Source organism: Tursiops truncatus, chromosome 1, assembly GCF_011762595.2.
Source record: "Tursiops truncatus isolate mTurTru1 chromosome 1, mTurTru1.mat.Y, whole genome shotgun sequence".
NCBI lineage: Eukaryota > Metazoa > Chordata > Mammalia > Artiodactyla > Delphinidae > Tursiops > Tursiops truncatus.
The window spans coordinates 128,681,179-128,700,340 of NC_047034.1; the positions used below are offsets into that span (position 1 = coordinate 128,681,179).

Sequence of the window (19,162 nt, forward strand, 5' to 3'; positions counted from 1 at the left end):
AAAAACAAACTGCTGAACTGCTAAAACTGGCACACACCAGCTGGGAGTCCAATGTCATGGGCTTTACCATCGACCTCAAGGGCTGGTCTACCTGGAAAATGGCAGAGACACAAGCTACAGCTTGGAAGGTAGAGTCGACGGTAATTACAGCACTCAGAACTGTGCGTGAGGTCAAACAATAGTGTACTTTATTTTATTTTTTTGCGGTACGCGGGCCTCTCATTGCTGTGGCCTCTCCCGTTGCGGAGCACAGGCTCCGGACGCGCAGGCTCAGCGGCCATGGCTCATGGGCCCAGCCGCTCCGCGGCATGTGGGATCCTCCCAGACCGGGGCACGAATCCGTGTCCCCTGCATCGGCAGGCGGACTCTCAACCACTGCACCACCAGGGAAGCCCTCAATAGTGTATTTTAGATAACAAAGGGAGTTTCTATTTGAGAGAGAAACTATAGCGCTGACACCTCTTAATTATTTTGTAGGTGCTCAGCTGGTTAGAGATGTGAGCCTGATGTGTCTTTTTCTTTGTCAAATTGAACAGGCATAAGAAAGCCATTTGGACACGGGCCCAGTGCTATTTTGCACTCTTTACTTAATTTAGGTTGGCTCTTAGGAACTAGAAGGGATACCCTGGTAAATCAGACGGGCTGGGAATAAGCAGCCGTGGGTTAAAATGCCATCTCTGACTGGCAAGCTCTCTGACCTTCAGTTTAACTTTCTATCCAGTATCCAAAGGCATCTTTCTAAAACGGAAATCAAATCCCACCACTGATTTGCTTAAAACTGTTCAAAGGTTTCCCACATAATCATGTCTAGTGTTAAATCCAACCCCATCAGGCCCTGTACCATCTGGTGCCTTCCTACTCCCCAGGCTCACCTTTCCCCTTTTCAACTCACTACATTGTACACCGAGAGCTATTTCTTTTTAGTTCTGTAAATATGCCAATCTTTTTGCAATGGAATAACTCTTCACCTTCTCAGAGAGACCTTCCCTGACCACCCTCCATTATTATCCTCCCTTAGAGCATCCAGTATTTTCCTTCATAGGAAATTTTTGCCATAGATGGCAAAAATTGGTAAGTTCGGTGTATTTATTTCTGCCGCTATTTGTTTTGTGTCTCTCATGCAGAGGAGCTGTCAGTCCCAGGAGGGCAGGGGCCAAGTCAATTTTGTTCATCACATTCCCTGGCCCTGGCACAAGCCCAGTTTTTAGGAAGCACTCAGTCAGTATTTGCTGAGTGAATCAGTGAATGATGATGTTGGCCAAGGCATGTGATTTCACAATCTCCACATCTGTAAAGTAATAGATTTGGACAAGCTATTGCCAAAGACCCTGTAGAAACCCAGAGAAAAGTGGTAAGAGGGCAAAGAATGAAGGTCAATAGGAAGGAAGTACATGGATTTACAACTAGAGAGAAAGAGCTTTTATCAAGTTGATGAAAGAAAAAAGGAAGAGGATTCTCACTTCCTATTTGCTTGGAAGCTGTAGGTCAGTACTATGAGATTATTAATAGTGATTCAATACTTTGCAAAATGTCCAAACAGCACCAAGAAACATTTAAATGAGGATGATGGAGAAAACTTAATATTGGCCTTTAAAGGATGTGGAGCTCCCTGTGATGGTTCCTGTTTCTCTAAAGGCAAAACTCTCCATCCCCTTCAACAACTGACTATTTCTCACTTACATGTCCTATGCTAATTATAAGTGAAGACCAAGAATTTTGCCATACCCATTGGCTTATTTTTTCTTTGACAAACTGTCATCAGATAAGCAGCTGAAAAACCGTGCCTTTCCTCTTTCTAGGCATTCCTGTCTATTGGGTCTCAAGATCCGCCTGCACACAGTGTACTGAACTGTCTGTGGATGATTCTAACATATGGGTCCCAGATTCCACAGTCCCCAAATATTTTCCTTCCAATTTTATCATCTACATCTGACTAGTTCTTATGTCATTGGCCTCTCCAGTCAAAACAAAACCAACCACGTCCCCAAACTCCTTGCCTGCCTTCTTTAATACTTAACCCACCAGGCCAATGAGAAAGAGCTGGATTATGAACCACCTGTATTTGGGCTGTGACTTTCCCAATAGCATTATCCAGCGGAAGTAGGGACAAAGGGAAAATGCCCCGTAACAGAAAGCCTGTGCTCCCACTTCGAGGAACTTTGGGCTTCCCGATGCCCAGCCCAACACTGCTCAGCAAAACACACAGAGCTATCTACTTCCCACAGCTTGCCAAATGTAAAATACAGGAGCTGTCGTAAGCACACAGAGGTGCAGACACACAAAAACACACATCCTGGGCTTCCCTGGTGGCGCAGTGGTTAGGAGTCCACCTGCCGATGCAGGGGACGCAGGTTCGTGCCCCGGTCCGGGAGGATCCCACATGCTGCGGAGCGGCTGGGCCCGTGAGCCGTGGCCACTGAGCCTGCATGTACGGAGCCTGTGCTCCACAGCGGGGGAGGCCGCAGCAGTGAGAGGCCCGCGTACCGCAAAAACAAAAACAAAAAACAAAAAACAAAACAAAAAAAACACACACATCCTTTCCTAACAGACCAGAAATTACACAGCACCTTTCAGTAATACTCTGTGCAACTGCAATCCTTTTGGAGGGAAGTAAAATAAATTAACATCCTGAGGACTCCAAACAAAATTTCTAGCCTTATGCCCTATCACACCTTTCCAATTCCTACTCCTTGCTCACATCCTGAGTATCGTTTTACCACGTATTCTGGAGGGGCCATATTTCATGGATACTGTGTATGCTGTTCCAGAAGGGGCAAGCATATTGAGTGTTTGACCACGTGCCAGGCACTTTGCAAGGTCTTTTATTTATATTATCTCAGTTAATTCTTACAACAACTCTATGAGGTGGGTTTTATTTATTATTCAGGAAACCAAGGCATATAGAGGTTAATTTTCCCAAGTATTTAACAGCTAGCAAGAGCCAGAATGTGGAGGTTTACCAAAGCGATACTGTTATTATCATTTTATAGCTAAGGATATTCTGGCTCCAAGGGAGGAGTTACTTAAGCTTTGGGCCTGGAATAGGATCCAGGCCACACTGTCCTCTGATTCTTCCACTAAAGCCCATTGCCGAAGTTAGGTTAATGGCAGCTGACTCAGCCATCTCATTGTATTTACTTTAGTCTAATACTAAGGAGAGGACATCCACAAATCTCTGATTCTGTTCCAAGCTCACAGTTCATCATGTCCATTCTAAGCTAATTACAGGATGTAAAATAACCAGTCCATTCTGTCCTTGATTCTGTTGAGGCAGCTTGGTCATGGGCTCAGATAATCCAGAACAAATTTCTGGGGCAATCCAAAATCAGCACAGGATCCACGGCTCTACCCTCTTTCTTTCTCAGAGACCATTCCCAGAGGACCCAAAGGTCAAGGTAGTTTCCAAACACTCATGGAAAGAATACGACAAAATTAGCAGAGATGGAGTTCTCAACCCTGGCTGACCATCACAATCAGCTTTTGGAGCCTACGGGTTCCCAGGCTTTACCAAGCCAACATTCGGATTCACTAGGTCTGGGTTGGGGGCCAAAGAATAGGCATTTGTGTGTGTGTGTGTGTGGTACGCGGGCCTCTCACTGCTGTGGCCTCTCCCATTGCAGAGCACAGGCTCCGGACACGCAGGCTCAGCGGCCGTGGCTCACGGACCCAGCCGCTCCGCGGCATGTGGGATCCTCCCGGACCGGGGCACGAACCCGTGTCCCCTGCATCGGCAGGTGGACTCCCAACCACTGCGCCACCAGGGAAGCCCCAAGAATAGGCATTTTTGACAAAGCACATCAGGTGACCCTGATGATCAGCCAGGTTTGGGACAACTCAACCAAGAGGTTAAACTCCGTTGTCCTGTCCGTTTCCTTAGCTTCACTTGCTTCTTAGACTGACTCTCTCTCTCTCTCTCTCTCTCTCTCTCTCTCTCTCTCTGTCTTCAGCATATAAATATTTTCAAGTTGCTCTAACTTAAAAAACTATCATCTGCAGAACCATCCCTAAATCCTATCCCTTCCTAAGTTATCAGTGACCTTTCACCTTTTCTCTGCCAATCAATCAGTGACCTTTCAACTTTCTCTGCCATGGACAGTGGTCTCCACGGACTCTCTGCTTCTTGCCATCCCATTAACCACTCATCTTGGATAAGGCCATGCTTGCGTAGGCCATGGCCCCTCTCCACGACCCCTCCCACTTTTGGACGACCTAGTCTACTTCCAGTTTTCTCTTTTCCCAGGCTAACTACTCTTCTATCCGTTCTTCACAAAGCCTTCTTGCCTGACCTGCTTAAAGTCTGTCAGCTGCTTGACTTCAAGCTAAGAAACAGATCAAAACAAAAACCAAACCAAACCCAAAGCAAACTCCTCAGACTGATACACAAGGCCCATTAAAATCTGGCTTAGTACTACCTTCATTTTCCGTTACTTATCATATTCCCTCCTCCACAGTGGTCGGCACGTTCCACAGATTCTGAAATGGGAAATGTGTTTGCCACAAGCACGTCACCTAATTCCTACTGTCTTCTAAGACTCAACTCAACCTCACGATTTGGGCCAAGTGCCCCAGGCTTACCTTTATCATGACAGCATTTAGCACTGCATCACGACCATTTGTCTGTTGATTTTTCTCCTCATTCCTAATGCCCTCAACACACATAGGACAAGGTTGTGAGCTCTCTGAGGGGAGAAATTCTGTCTTATTTACCCTGGTGTGTGCCACAGTAACTACGGTAAAGCTGTCCCCTGAGAGAAGCTTGTTATGAGAGAGAGAGGTAGAGTCAGGGTTGGTTCTGGTCTCAAGCTTTGGTGAGGAACAAAATGAAGCTGCTGCTAACTAACGTATGGAACACGGGCTGGGGAGGAGGTTTGGGTGGGAAGAGAGAAGGTGATAGGTTTGGTCAAAAGAGACTGAAGTGTTATTAGGCAGAATACAGTAATGGGGAGAAATCCCTTCATCCTAAGCAGTCCGCTGTAAGGAGCACATCGGACAAGGAGTCAGGACATGTATGTTCAGTCACATCGATACCAACAATTTGTTGTTTGACTTTAGGTAGGTCAGTTAATAGATCCTATCTAGTTTAGGTAGTTAGGCTTGTTTCTCATCTATAATATTGAGTAAACATTTTTCCTTGGTATCCATGGTAAGACTAAGACAAAAGTACATAGTGGTGTATGAGGTACCCAGGAACAATGGACTGATTTTCTTGTGTGCATTGCATGTTTGAAATCACCATAGTTAGTTTCATGCAAATAATACTATTCATCTAGATAGTCTGTCTCTATATAGTCTCCCTATACCTAAGACATTTATATGTGCTGATCTGCTGTCAAGCTAAGAAAGCCAGGCCTGACTTATAGCACATCACGACTACATTCTTCTCTTCACTAAGGTCCTTCCAAAAGTCTCCGTTATTCCATTACAAAGATGAGACAACAAAAGTACAAAGGAAATCCTAGTTCTATTCATTCATTTATTCATTCAATAAGCATTTACTGTGTACCTGCTATGGGTAAAGCACTGGATTGAGCACCTGGCATACAAAAAACAAATGAAAAGGAAGAGAGCATCAAACAGATGTTCAATATAAAAAAACATTAAAATTCTATAATAAGAATGTACCATAGAACAAAGTAATGAAGAGTTGTAACTGGGCCAACACAACACTGAAGGGTCACCCCAGCCTCTCAGCTCCCCTGGGGGTGGCTGAGGACTCCACTGAGGCTGGATCTCAGCCCATCTTCCCCTACTGCTCAATCCTGCTTCCTTCCCTTCCCCCACAGACTGCCGACCTCCATCTCAGAGTCTGCCTCCTGGTAAACCCAACCTGCTACAACAGACAAGGACTTCTTACCGAACAAGAGCAAAGTATGGAGGAGTAATAGAAACTGGAGATTTGAAACAATGAAAGGGATTCCCTGAGGATACAGCTCAGAGGGCTTAAGGAAGAGGAGCAGAAGATGAATTTTAAAGGCTTCCACCTTTATCTTAGAGGTAAACTATCAGAGGTTTTTGAGAAATGGAGTTACGGAGCAGATATTTTCAGAATACCTACAGTGTGTAGGATATATTGAAAATGAGAAAGAATAGGAGAAGGGAAAACTTTTGGGAGGTGGTTTCTACATTAATTCATCTTCTAGAAAGGCAATGAACATTTACGTTTATGGTACTGGAGTGGAGAAAACAAAGGGGATTCAAGACACACCTTTGAACTATGGAATCTAAGCCAAGTTTCCCTTCAATGAAAAGGGTAACGAGGGACTTCCCTGGTGGCGCAGTGGTTAAGACTCCGCCCTCCCAATGCAGTGGGGCCGGGTTTGATACATGGTCAGGGAACTAGATCCCACATGCATGCTGCAACTAAGAGTTCGCATGCCACACTAAGGAGCCCTTGAGCCTCAACTAAGGAGCCCTTGAGCCTCAACTGAGGAGCCCACCTGCCACAGCTAAGACCCGGCACAACCAAATAAATAAATAAATATTAAAAAAAAAGGATAACGAGACCTACATCACCACTGGATGTGATGAGAAGGAAGAGGGACACACAGGTAAATGCCTAGCCAGGTGTCTTGTACATAGTAAATACTCGGCAAATATTCATTCTCTCACACTCTCATTTGGTCAAAACTGTTAAAGCCTGAAGTACTGGGTAGAAAAAGGCAAGGAAGAATTCCCAGTGTAACCAGGAGAGGGGTACCCAGATTGGGGAGTAAGTTTAGAGGAAAGTGTTCTTGTTTGTTTGACTGTTTTAAATTTTGAGGTAGCTACAGGATAATCATGGAGAGATGTGTCCCCTGAAGTTGGTTCCTCAATAAATAAACTCAGAAACAGGCCAGGGCTGGAGACAGAGATTTAGAATTGAGTAGCATGTGGTAGGAGTGGGAGTACTGCATACATCGAGAACATTCAGGGAGATAACACTCAGCGAGCAGAGGGAGGTGGTGAAGAGAGGACACGTGGGGACATCCACTGTAGGGAAAAGGAGCTCAAGAAGAAGGATGAAGAGGCCTGGACAGAGAAGTCCGGGGATAAATGGCACAGGACAATTTTATAGGAACTAAGGATGACAGAGTTTCAAAAAAGAAGCTTACATGCCAAATGTTATATAGCGGTCAAGTGAAACTGTGGAGGGGTCCCTTGAGATCCTCCAGGGAGCAATGATATAGTGAGAACCTGGGACAGTCTAAATGTTGAACTGGAACAGATTGGTTGTTTCAACAATGTTACACAATTACACACTGCTACAATGATAGAGATGTATATTTATTTACATAGACACAGAAGAATGATTTGCTAAGTAAAATCATTTAAAATCAGAATACATTTGCTAAGTAAAAAAACAAACAAACAACAAAAAACCAGGCTGTATCCATTATGATCATAGGTATTATGGAAAGAGTATATATATACTCTTTCCATAATGAATATATGTGGCTAATAAAATCTTCTGAAATCAGTGTAATAGGGTTGTTGTGAGAAACTATAAGATGAGACTTCAAAGTAGCTCGCAATATAGGGATAGAGCTTGAAGGGGAAGCAAGGTGAAGAAAAGGGCCCTCTGTTTGTGTACTTAATTTTGTGTATATACATACGTACACCCACAACACATGAATGTAAACGGAACCATATAACCTCAAGAATCTAGATTTCTCAGTGACTGAATAGTTTTTTAGATGTTATAAAAATAATTACCAATCTTTTATAATACTAATGCAATCATGAAGCTGGAGTAATTAGGCATTAAGAAAACCCCTAGAAATTCCTAGTTTTGTTGATTTTTATTCTTTTATTATAGACAGAACACAGCTTTACACTGCATTGGTATTAGCATTTTTTTTTTTTGCGGTATGCGGGCCTCTCACTGTTGTGGTCCCTCCCGTTGTGGAGCACAGGGTCCGGATGCGCAGGCTCAGCGGCCGTGGCTCATGGGCCCACCCGCTCCGCGGCATGTGGGATCTTCCCGGACCGGGGCACGAACCCGTGTCCCCTGCATCGGCAGGCGGACCCCCAACCACTGCGCCACCAGGGAAGCCCGGTATTAGCATTTTTAATACATAATTTTCAAGCTATTTTAAAGAAAGGTGAAAAACCTATAGCACAGAGCCAATCTTTGTCGTTCACAGAAGGAAGCAATGAAGCCACTGAAATTAACAGCATGGTCCATAGCCGCCAGTGCCCACCTGTACCTCCTGCAGCATTTCCTGCTGTAACGTGACTTATAAACGCCTCTTTCACCCCGTGAATCCTGTTTCTCAGTGAAGACGGCAATGTGACCAAGATCGAAGTTTGCAACTTCAAATGCTCTTTAAATCAAATACAATAAAGAAAGTCCAGACACCTTTTCTTCTGGCGAGAAAGACTAACTCCCACTTCCACTCTCACCTCAACTGTGTAACTCAAGAGAGCAAGAGGCAACTTTCCTTGGACTCTTCAAATAAACTCTCTTTATGGATCAGGCTACGCACAAGAAAATAGCTCAGCAGGAATTTTAAGAGAGAGAGAGAGAGAGAGAGAGAGAGAGAGAGAGAAAGTGAGAAACTAGAGATAAAAGCAGGAAAGACCCTGAGCAAAACATGACCAGCACCATCATGTAACACATGCACTGTCAAACGTTAGTCATTTGAATGGATTCAGGGGCAAGGAGTCAATTTAGAAAGTAGAGATCTGGCAGGGATGGTTTTAAGACGAAGAATACACATGTGTGTTGGATGGATGGACACATGACCTAGTTTTGGATAAATGAAGCTAAGAATGGTTTACAATTTGTGCGAGTCTGTTTCCAGCTAGGCTGAGAGGCAATCTGAAACTGTGTTATCAATTAGGGACCCATTGATGGATTATATACAGTCTAAGGCTGGACATCTTACAGATGTAAATATCAGACATGTGATAGCCTACGAAGCACATTAATTCTGCTCTGAAAAGGGGCATGAGCTGGAGAGGCGGGAAAGGGGGAGCTCTGAGGTCACCCTCCACCATCTCCCACTCCTCTCGTATTACAAATGAGTGTTCAAGAATGTGGATTTTGGGATGCAGCCACTGTCTGGTGGAATGTCACAAAACTTCAAATACAAGCAAGTCAGTTCTCAGACACCTGAATATTGCCAAAAATGGCTTGTAAATCCAGCTACGTCAACGGTGCCGAGAACAACTCCTGACAGGTAGGACGTTAGACTTGAGGCGTGCTCTTGGAAACAGCAAAACTCAAGATCTGATCTTTAACTACATACCTCTGCCCTCACCATCCTTTTCCTCCCCACCTCTCCCTTGACAAATAAAGACTGTAATAAAACAGCATATTGTCAGGATTCCCAGTTATTTGCGCAGCTGAGCTCTACCCTAAACCTCTATCACAGAAGAGAACTCTTAGTATAACCACCAGGTCTTCAGTGCCTCCCCGTCCCCGTCCCACCCCCACCACCGGCCTCACTCTCAGCTGATGGTTTTGCTTCCTACTTCTCTGAGAAAACGCAGTTACGAAGGGCATGTCCCCAAGTTCCCAACATCACGTCGGTCGTTCTGGGCATCTCCACATGCCCTCTCTTTCTTCCCTCCTCTCATTAGAAATGAATGCCCTGTGCTTCTACATCCTCTACTTGGAATCCCACCATCTCTTGCCTAATCAAGGAAAAGACTCCAGCAATTGTCTCTTTTCACTCCTTACTTTTCTCTACTGGATCCTTCCCCTTGGCACATGACCTTGCCATAATTTCTCTCAATTTAAAAATATTCTCTTGGGGCTTCCCTGGTGGTGCAGTGGATAAGAATTCGCCTGCCAAGGCAGGGGACACATGTTCGAGCCCTGGTCCAGGAAGATCCCATGTGCCGCGGAGCAACTAAGCACGCGCACCACAACTGCTGAGCCTGCGCTCTAGAGCCCACGAGCCACGACTACTGAGCCTGCGTGCCTAGAGCCCATGCTCCACAGCAAGAGAAGCCACCGCAGCAAGAAGCCCGCACACTGCAACGAAGAGTAGCCCCCGCTTGCCGCAACTAGAGGAGGCCCGCGCGCAGCAACAAAGACCCAACGCAGCCAAAAATAAATAAACAAATAAATAAATTTGTTTATTTATTAAAAAAAAAATTTCTTGACTCCATGTGGCCCTCCAGCTTCCCTTTCAGCAGACCTTTGGAGTTCACGTACTTATTGTCTCCATCTCCTTTCCTGCATTCTTAAGAGCTTGAACCAATAAGTATTAGCCTTTCATTCTATTCTACTGTCCCACCAAACAACCCTCGTCAAGTTCACCAATAACCTCTATATTGCTAAATTCCATGGTCAGTTTTCTTAGCCCTGGTCTTAGTGGGCCAACTTAGCACAGCTGATCTCTCCCTCCTTCTTGAAACACTTTCTTCATTTGGCCTCAGGGAGATGGCTCTCCTGTTTCTCCCACCAGACTGGCTGCCATCTCAGATTTTGCGACTGCTTCCTTCTCGTGTCAGTGACCTCTAAGTGGTCAAGTGTCCCAAGACTCAGTCCCTGGACCTCTACTCTTATAGCCACTTGCTATATTATGATCTTATTGAGTCTCATGATTTACGTACTCCCTATACACGATGAATCTCATTTATAAATCCCCAGTCTGGTCCATTCTCTGGACTCTAGACTTGGATATCCCACTGTCTAGGAGACATTTTCACTTAGGTAACTCACTTAACTTTTCTAAAACTGAAAAGTTGATTCCATGCGTCCCACACAAACCTGCTCTTCCTCTACTTCCCCATCACAATCAATGGCAACTCTGTCCTTCTCGTTGATAAGGTCGGAGATCTTGGAAGTCCTTCCCGACTCTTCTCTTATTCTCACACACCCTATGCTGGGCACAGCTGAGGGAAAGAGGGCAAGTACTGAATCTGACAGTCAAAAGACTCAAGTTCCAGCTCTGTGCCCTGTTCCAGCTTTGGAATCTCCCATAATTCATTTTCTCCGCCCATTCCAGGTCCTTCTCTACTCTCTTCAGTTTTTTTTTTTTTTTTTTTTTTTTTTGCGGTACACGGGCCTCTCACTGCTGCGGCCTCTCCCGTTGCGGAGCGCAGGCTCCGGACACGCAGGCCCAGCGGCCATGGCTCACAGGCCCAGCCGCTCCGCGGCATGTGGGATCTTCCCGGACCAGGGCACGAACCCGTGTCCCCTGCATCGGCAGGCGGACTCTCAACCACTGCGCCACCAGGGAAGCCCCTCTTCAGTTATTTTTTATGAAAAATATTTTCACTGAGCTTCCTTTCTAGCAGTAAATAAACCCCACCTGCTCCAGAAGGCCTCAAGATTCTCTGACCAATTTTTTAAAAAATGACTGAATTCATTATATATTGGTCTAGGCGATAAGTGCCTGGCAGATTTAGGTCAGGTCATTTAGATAGCAGCTATAGTTTTATTACCCTTAAGCAATATAAAGCTTACAGTTCTTTCTTTCCAGACCTAATAGATTACCTGGTTTGTGTATACAACGCCCAAAGGCTACAATTCTTCCCCTGAACCAATACTGGTTGGGCCTCTCAAAGTAAATATTCCGGCCCTCTGGCTTTTCTCTTGGCTTTTACATGTCTCCAGGAGGCCTGGAATCTGGGAAATACAGTTCTTCATGTTGAAGGGTTAACTCCTTTATCTCTCTAGTAATGAGGGAAGTCTTAGGACCCTCCTGAGCCTCAGATTATTCCTTGGTAAAATTCTAGGATTGAGGCTGGTGATTTCTAAAGGCACTTCAGCTTTTAAAATGTGAAGCCTTTAGGTTCTGAGGCCCATCACTCAACAAGTGTACATAACAAGACAAACAGAGTGAGAAATGTAGACTGGAACTCCAGAGAAAGACAGCAGAGACACAGTGTCACTTGGAAGCTATACATAACCATGTGTACAGGTGCCTTAGTAGTTATTACTACTGCAGATGACTGGGTTCTAACGAGACCATGAAGAAAGTTCAACCTCAACATACAGTCAGTTGTCCATATCCACAGACGCGAAACTCGCAGATACGAAGCGCCAACTGTAATCATTATACCTCACCATTTTATATAAGGGACTTGAGCATCTGTAGATTCTGGTATCCTTGGGGGCTCCTTAGAGCCAAGTGCCTGCAGATACTGAGGGACGACTCTATAGCATCATGGCACTGTTCAGTAGTAGAAAAGCTCCTTCATCATTCTTCAACCCCACCTCCCAAATTAAAAATTATAGATAGGGAATACAAATGAATTCAACACTTCCTAAGTGCAGAGACAAATGGGTCTCTCAAGTAACCTTTAAAATAACAAATGTAAAACTGCTAACAAATGAGGTAATGGATTAAAGAATCTAGCAAATCACATGGCATACTCCATATATGTAGATGTGTAGTAAAGGCTCAATACACGTCCACTCGATTTTCTTCTTCCTTTCCTTTTTTTTTTTTTTTTTTTGTGGTACGTGGGCCTCTCACTGTTGTGGCCTCTCCCGTTGTGGAGCACAGGCTCCGGACACGCAGGCTCAGCGGCCATGGCTCATGGGCCCAGCCGCTCCGCGGCATGTGGGATCTTCCCAGACCGGGTCACGAACCCGTGTCCCCTGAATCGGCAGGCAGACTCAAAACCACTGTGCCACCAGGGAAGCCCCCTTTCCTTCTTTTGAGTGTCAACTTGCTAGAAAGAAATACGTGATTTTAAGTACACATTTTTTCTTCAAAACTTAAAGAAAGTCGCTAAAGCAATAAATTTATTCAAATTGAATGTGGTAGAATATAGTTCACCTTTATAAAACCAAGAGATTACTGACCTGAATTTAAGTCTCGTCCTGGATTGAAGGCCCGGCTATTAACAGTAGTAGACAGTCGATCACAACTAATTGTTCTAGATACATTGGTATTAAAGTTCCCATCAAATCTGAAACAATAGAAGAGAATTAGCAGTATTTATTTGGTGGTTATTCAATCCAGAAAACTAACCAACAAAATTAATACTTCATACTGTGTACAAAATAGGTCAGCTCATAAACAGTAAAACTGCAATTTAAGTATTTTTAAAAAATCACTTCAGAGCAGTGTGGGTAAAACCAACATCTGCATCTAGAAGGTTTTAGAAATCAAGATCAATTCTAAGGAGATTAAAAAAAAAAATCCTTCAAGCCAACTTTTCCCCCAATGAACCTGATTCAGGTACTATTGATAAAATCATACAGAAAATAGATTTGACAAAATTCAGACTAGAATGACAAAAATTCAGACCTGAGCTCTGATGTGATATGTGAAACAATTCTTTAAATTATCCTGTCTGAAAACCAAAGACCAAGAACAAAAAAAGACAGTAGTGAAGGAGAAAGAATGGCTGTGGAGTAGGAAAGATCTACATTTGAATCCTTGTTCTGTCACTATTAAATGTGTGGACTTGCACAAATTGTGCAATCTGTCTGAGCCCCAGGTTTCCTATCTGAAGAAAAAAAAAAGAAATAATAAAACATTTTCCAAAGCTGTCAAAAAGATTGTAAATAATGTATCACAGTTCCTCTCATGATAAATGACACAGAGCTTGCACCTTCCAGGTTGTAATATAGATGAGGCAAGGTCTTTCTTGATTTCCAGTGGGAGTGCAATGCTGTTACTAGAGCTAGAACAATGCTAGTGCTCTGGTTAGTAGCTGATCAATAAACACTAGTGTAATCAGTGACTCATTTGCCAGGGCAAACAACAGTCTACAAGAAAGTAATAGGAAAATGTACCGACTCATTTATATATAGTCACTAAGACTATTTTTAAGTGAATTTAATCCAGGAGTAACGAAAGAGAAAAATCTTGAACTTCTAAATAAGCTATTTGGGATTGCAGATACTGAGAAGATTCATTAAGTTTCTAAGAGTTACCTGCAAATAAACGCAATCTGAAGTTAGATTTTTAAAAACTTGTGTTAAAATGTGTACCTTAGATGATAAATGTCATTAATGAAATTCCATTAACGCAGGTAGACAAGCTCTATAACCCTGGAGAAACACTCCTAAAAATCAAGGTCCACGTGATTATTCACATGAATATTGATTTTCTGGATCTTATATAAGAACTACTAAAATGAACTGATCGCATAAGCAAAGGGGCTAGGTATTCAAAGAGTGTGCTGGGTTCCAAAGCAGAAGTTCAACAGTTTTGTTTCGATACATATCATCTCAAAGGAGGTGGCGTTTTAAGGGATTTGAAGAGACTCTTTAGTCCAGCCTCTCACGCAGTACACAATTATATCAACATTGTCAACTGTGCTTCCAAGGACACAGTTGCTTCACCAGTGGGGTCACTCTTCCTTGGACCTGCTCCAGTTTGTCTAGACGAGAAGATTGCTGCCTCAAAAGCCACAGATGGAGAGAAAAGAGGAGATTAATACATCAGCAGCTGCCGGTGTGCATAAGCAACATAATCTCACTGTCCCTCTCTTGTTTTAGCATTTAACATCTGTGAAGCAAGAGTAGCATTAGACAGGGAACTCACTTGCCCTCTATGTGCTAGACAGCCACATTAAACCTATTCCATCACATACTTTTTAATAAAAGACAGATAATATTTAGGCTTTGTGGCCTACAAGGTCTCTGTCACAGCTACTAAACTCTGCCATTGTGGTGTGAAAGCAACCAAAGAGAATTTACAGAAGAATAAGTGTGGCTGTGTTCCAGTAAAACTCAATTTTCAAAAACAGGTGGTGTGCCAGACTGGTTTCACCACTCCTGATCTAGACCAGGGCAGTCCTAGAGAATTCTCTGAGATGATGAAAAGGTGTTATTTTTGCACTGTCCAATATGGCAGCCACATGTGGCTACCAGCATTTGAAATGTGGCTAATGTAAGAGAGATTAAATTTTCAATTTTGTTTAATCTTAATTTAAATGTAAACAGTCACCGAATAGTGGCCACCATATTGGACAGTGCAAGTCTAGAAAGTTCTCCTGATTATCTGCCTAATTATCCTTCAAGTCTTTGTTCACTTATCACTTCCCCAGAAAGGTCTATTCTGATTGTGGGTGACTTCCTAGTCTATGTCAAGTGTCTCCATCTTCTCTCAAAGCAAGAGTCATAGTTTTTAATTTACGGCTCCATCTGCATATGTTTTTAAAAATAAATTTATTTATTTATTTTTGGCTGCATTGGGTCTTCGTTGCTGCACGCGGGCTTTCTCTAGTTGCAGTGAGCAGGGGTTGCTCTTTGCAGTGCACCGGCTTCCCATTGCGTTGGCTTCTCTTTGTTGCAGAGCACGGGCTCTAGGCGTGTGGGCTTCAGTAGTTGTGGCTCGCGGGCTCCAGAGCGCAGGCTCAATAGTTGTGGCACACGGGCTTAGTTGCTCTGTGGCATGTGGGATCTTCCTGGACCAGGGCTTGAACCCATGTCCCCTGCACTGGCAGGCAGATTCTTAACCACTGCGCCACCAGGGAAGTCCCTGTGTATGTTTTTAATGGGTGGATTTTGATAGATCAGGCTATATGAACAGACAAGAGCCCCTTGAGAGCAGACCCCACGTCTTGTTGGTTTTATTCACCACTGTGCATACCTAACACTTAGCATTGTTCTTGTCAAAAGCAGGCACTCATATTAACTGATCTTCTATGAACATCCATCGTGACAGTGCTTAGCCCTATTCTGGGCTTCCTCAGAAGCCTCCAGAGGTCCAACAAGTGAGGATCATGACTCAGATAAATGGTTCCTAATTACTGAAAGTCTAGCCATATCAGAATCATGTGGAAGCATGTTGGAATGCAGATTCCTGGGATCCACCCTAGAAGAGTCTGATTTAGTGAGTCTGGGGTGGGGCCCTGGAATCGGACTTTGACAGCCTCTCCAGGGGTGAGAAGCCCTCCAATCCTGTCATGCAGATTCTTTAGAAATAAGGCAGTAGAATGGCTTTCCACGTGAGCACAGGTACTTCTCTGTATGCCTCAAAGAGACCAAGGACAGAGGACCTTTCAATTTGAATCAAGAGAGCAGAGTAATTCTTAGGTATGCCTGCAACTCACATCTGGACTTTGCAGTACAAATTACAAACTTTTTTTAGACCTACCTATCTCACGGTTGAGGAAAGTGACACCAAGGAACACATAGCAAATCAGGGACCTAAGAGAGACTTGACCTTATCACCCAGCTCTCTGTCCAAGGATGAGCCACACACCACACTGCTTCATTTAAGTGACAAATAAGGAAGAACTTGTTAAAGGGGACAGGCAACTCAAGAGTTACTGACAACTTCTCCCAGAAGAAGTGTAAGCTTGAAGACAGCCCCGTTCTCCCTGGGTGGAGACTCCACGGCCAGGACCTGGGCCATCAGCCCTACCCCTGGAGAAGGCTGAAGTCCAGCACCGAGCACGTACAGACTTCCCAGGCCGTTGTGAAATGAGAGTTCGCTCCTGGGACCAGAGAGACCAGGGAACTATTTTATAGGTTGTTTTTCTTTTTGTACTGTATTGTTATAAAAACATTTTTATAACAATAAAACTGAAAGTAACACATTAACAAGAGTAGGTGCTCAGTAAACATTTGTCAGTCATAAAAGGTTTCACAATATAGTGCTGGTCATCAATAATCTGCCCAACCTTCTCTTCCCACTGTCTCGCAACCTATAGCACTAACCAGACCAGTCCCTCAATACATGTTTTTTCTGTTGGGTCCGAACTGTGACGCTCTCTGGTGTTCACTGCGCCCATTCTACAAAGCCCCCAGCTCTTCTCATCTTCCTTCCAGGAAGTCCTCTTGTCAGCCCCAGCCTGTGAGGAGCCCTCTCTCCTCTAAACTGACTAGTGCCACTCTGCATCTTAATTCATGCTTGTGTGCCTTTTCCCTAATTTTTAAATATTGTTTTGTAATCAGGCTTAGCATAATGTCAATGCAGTTGATGTCTGACAGATACAGACTGGTTGGTTTTAGATTCTGCTTATATCAGCAAAATACTAATCAATAAAAATTCTAACATAAGATTTATTACAAATAATGAGAAAATTATCTTACTTATTTTGCCTTCCCCATATACTAAATAAAGGTGAAGTGAGGGGAGATGCCAAGATATTTTGTTATGGAAGCCTTATTGTCTAAACCCTACCATGTAGCACTTGAACTCCCAATTCTCTCTAAAACCTTGAGAAGTTCTTAGTTTTGCCAGTGGATTGTAAGTTCCTTGAGGATTTATATTTCTCTCTCAGGTTTAGTGCATTCCTGGGAATGTACAGTTCTCCATAAGTTTTCTTATTGGTGGCTGACTACTGTGGAAGGGCAGAGAGCTAAGTCACTGGAAAGCTTTGTATATTTTATTAAATCATATTCATGAGCATCTATGATGAACAAGGAACTGCCACCCTGGCAAAGCATGGTCAGGAGCATGGCCTCAGAGGTACACAGACCTGGATTGGAGTCTGGGTTTAAATTGCTTATTGCTGTCTACCTCTTGCATAGAACTTACATTTTCTAAGCCTCCATTTTTCTCATCTACAATATGGTGATAAAAATAGTACCTATTTCATAATCAGAAAACAGCTTGTAAGAGCCTAGTACATAGTAAACATTTAATAAATAATAATAACTAGTAATGGATGTATTAGTAATGATAACAGTTAACAGCTACTGTGTTGTGTGTGTGTGTGTGTGTATATATATATATATATATATATATATATATAATATCAAGAATATTCCAAGTGTTATACATGGATCAACTCATCTAATCTTCACAAGCCCAAGGGAAATATTATTATTATCTCCATTTGAAGACCAAGAAACTGAGGCACAGAACAGTTAAATTAAGAAGCTCTAATTTATAAGCAGCTCATGCAGCTCAATAACAAACAACCCAATCCAAAAATGGGCAGACCTAAATAGACATTTCTCCAAAGAAGATACACAGATTGCCAACAAACACATGAAAGAATGCTCAACATCATTAATCATTAGAGAAATGCAAATCAAAACTACAATGAGATATCATCTCACACCAGTCAGAATGGCCATCATCAAAAAATCTAGAAACAATAAATGCTGGAGAGGGTGTGGAGAAAAGGGAACACTCTTGCACTGCTGGCGGGAATGTGAATTGGTACAGCCACTATGGAGAACAGTATGGAGGTTCCTTAAAAAACTACAAATAGAACTACCATATGACCCAGCAATCCCACTACTGGGCATACACCCTGAGAAAACCATAATTCAAAAAGAGTCATGTACCAAAATGTTCATTGCAGCTCTATTTACAATAGCCCGGAGATGGAAACAACCTAAGTGTCCATCATCGGATGAATGGATAAAGAAGACGTGGCACATATATACAATGGAATATTACTCAGCCATAAAAAGAAACGAAATTGAGCTATTTGTAATGAGGTGTATAGACCTAGAGTATGTCATACAGAGTGAAGTAAGTCAGAAAGAGAAAGACAAATACTGTACGCTAACACATATATATGGAATTTAAGAAAAAAAATGTCATGAAGAACCTAGGGGTAAGACAGGAATAAAGATACAGACCTACTGGAGAACAGACTTGAGCATATGGGGAGGGGGAAGGGTAAGCTGTGACAAAGCGAGAGAGAGGCATGGACATATATACACTACCAAACATAAAATAGATAGCTAGTGGGAAGCAGCCGCATAGCACAGGGAGATAGCTCGGTGCTTTGTGACCACCTAGAGGGGTGGGATAGGGAGGTTGGGAGGGAGGGAGATGCAAGAGGGAAGAGATATGGGAACATATGTATATGTATAACTGATTCACTTTGTTATAAAGCAGAAACTAACACACCACTGTAAAGCAATTATACTCCAATAAAGATGTAAAAAAAAAAAAAAGAAGCTCAAGATTCATAGCTGGAAGTAACAGATCCAAGATTTGAACATATATTCAAGCTCTCATTCATAATGAATACATTACACTGTATCTCAATAAATCAATCAATAAATCATCATTAACATTATCTAACAGCTGAAGTAGAATTCAATTCTCTCAAAGGAAAGGATTAATCTGAAAGCTTGTGGGGCTTAGGGGAAATCTTTGCTTTTTACTTAATAGGAAATGACAGTAGCTAAGCATAAGGGTTCACCATGGATAGCTACAGAGAAAGATCTCTAGGGACAAAGATGAGGATGCAAAGGAAGACAAAGAAGATATTAAAGGCAGGTGTTCTCCATTAATTGTAGATACCTTCGATTTTTAAAATGTTTACCACTGGCATAGCTTTGGAATTG

At 43.0% G+C, this 19,162-nt stretch overlaps 1 protein-coding gene across 2 annotated transcripts in view; it reads right to left on the reverse strand.

Moving 5' to 3' along the window:
• The window catches only part of CACHD1 (cache domain containing 1), a 216,899-nt gene that overhangs the window by 65,712 nt on the left and 132,025 nt on the right, over positions 1-19,162 (reverse strand). For both annotated transcript variants that reach the window (XM_019919975.3, XM_033865492.2), the window contains exon 4: positions 12,749-12,855. In XM_019919975.3, the coding sequence (XP_019775534.1) occupies positions 12,749-12,855 (107 nt within the window). The remainder of the gene's footprint in view (positions 1-12,748; positions 12,856-19,162) is intronic.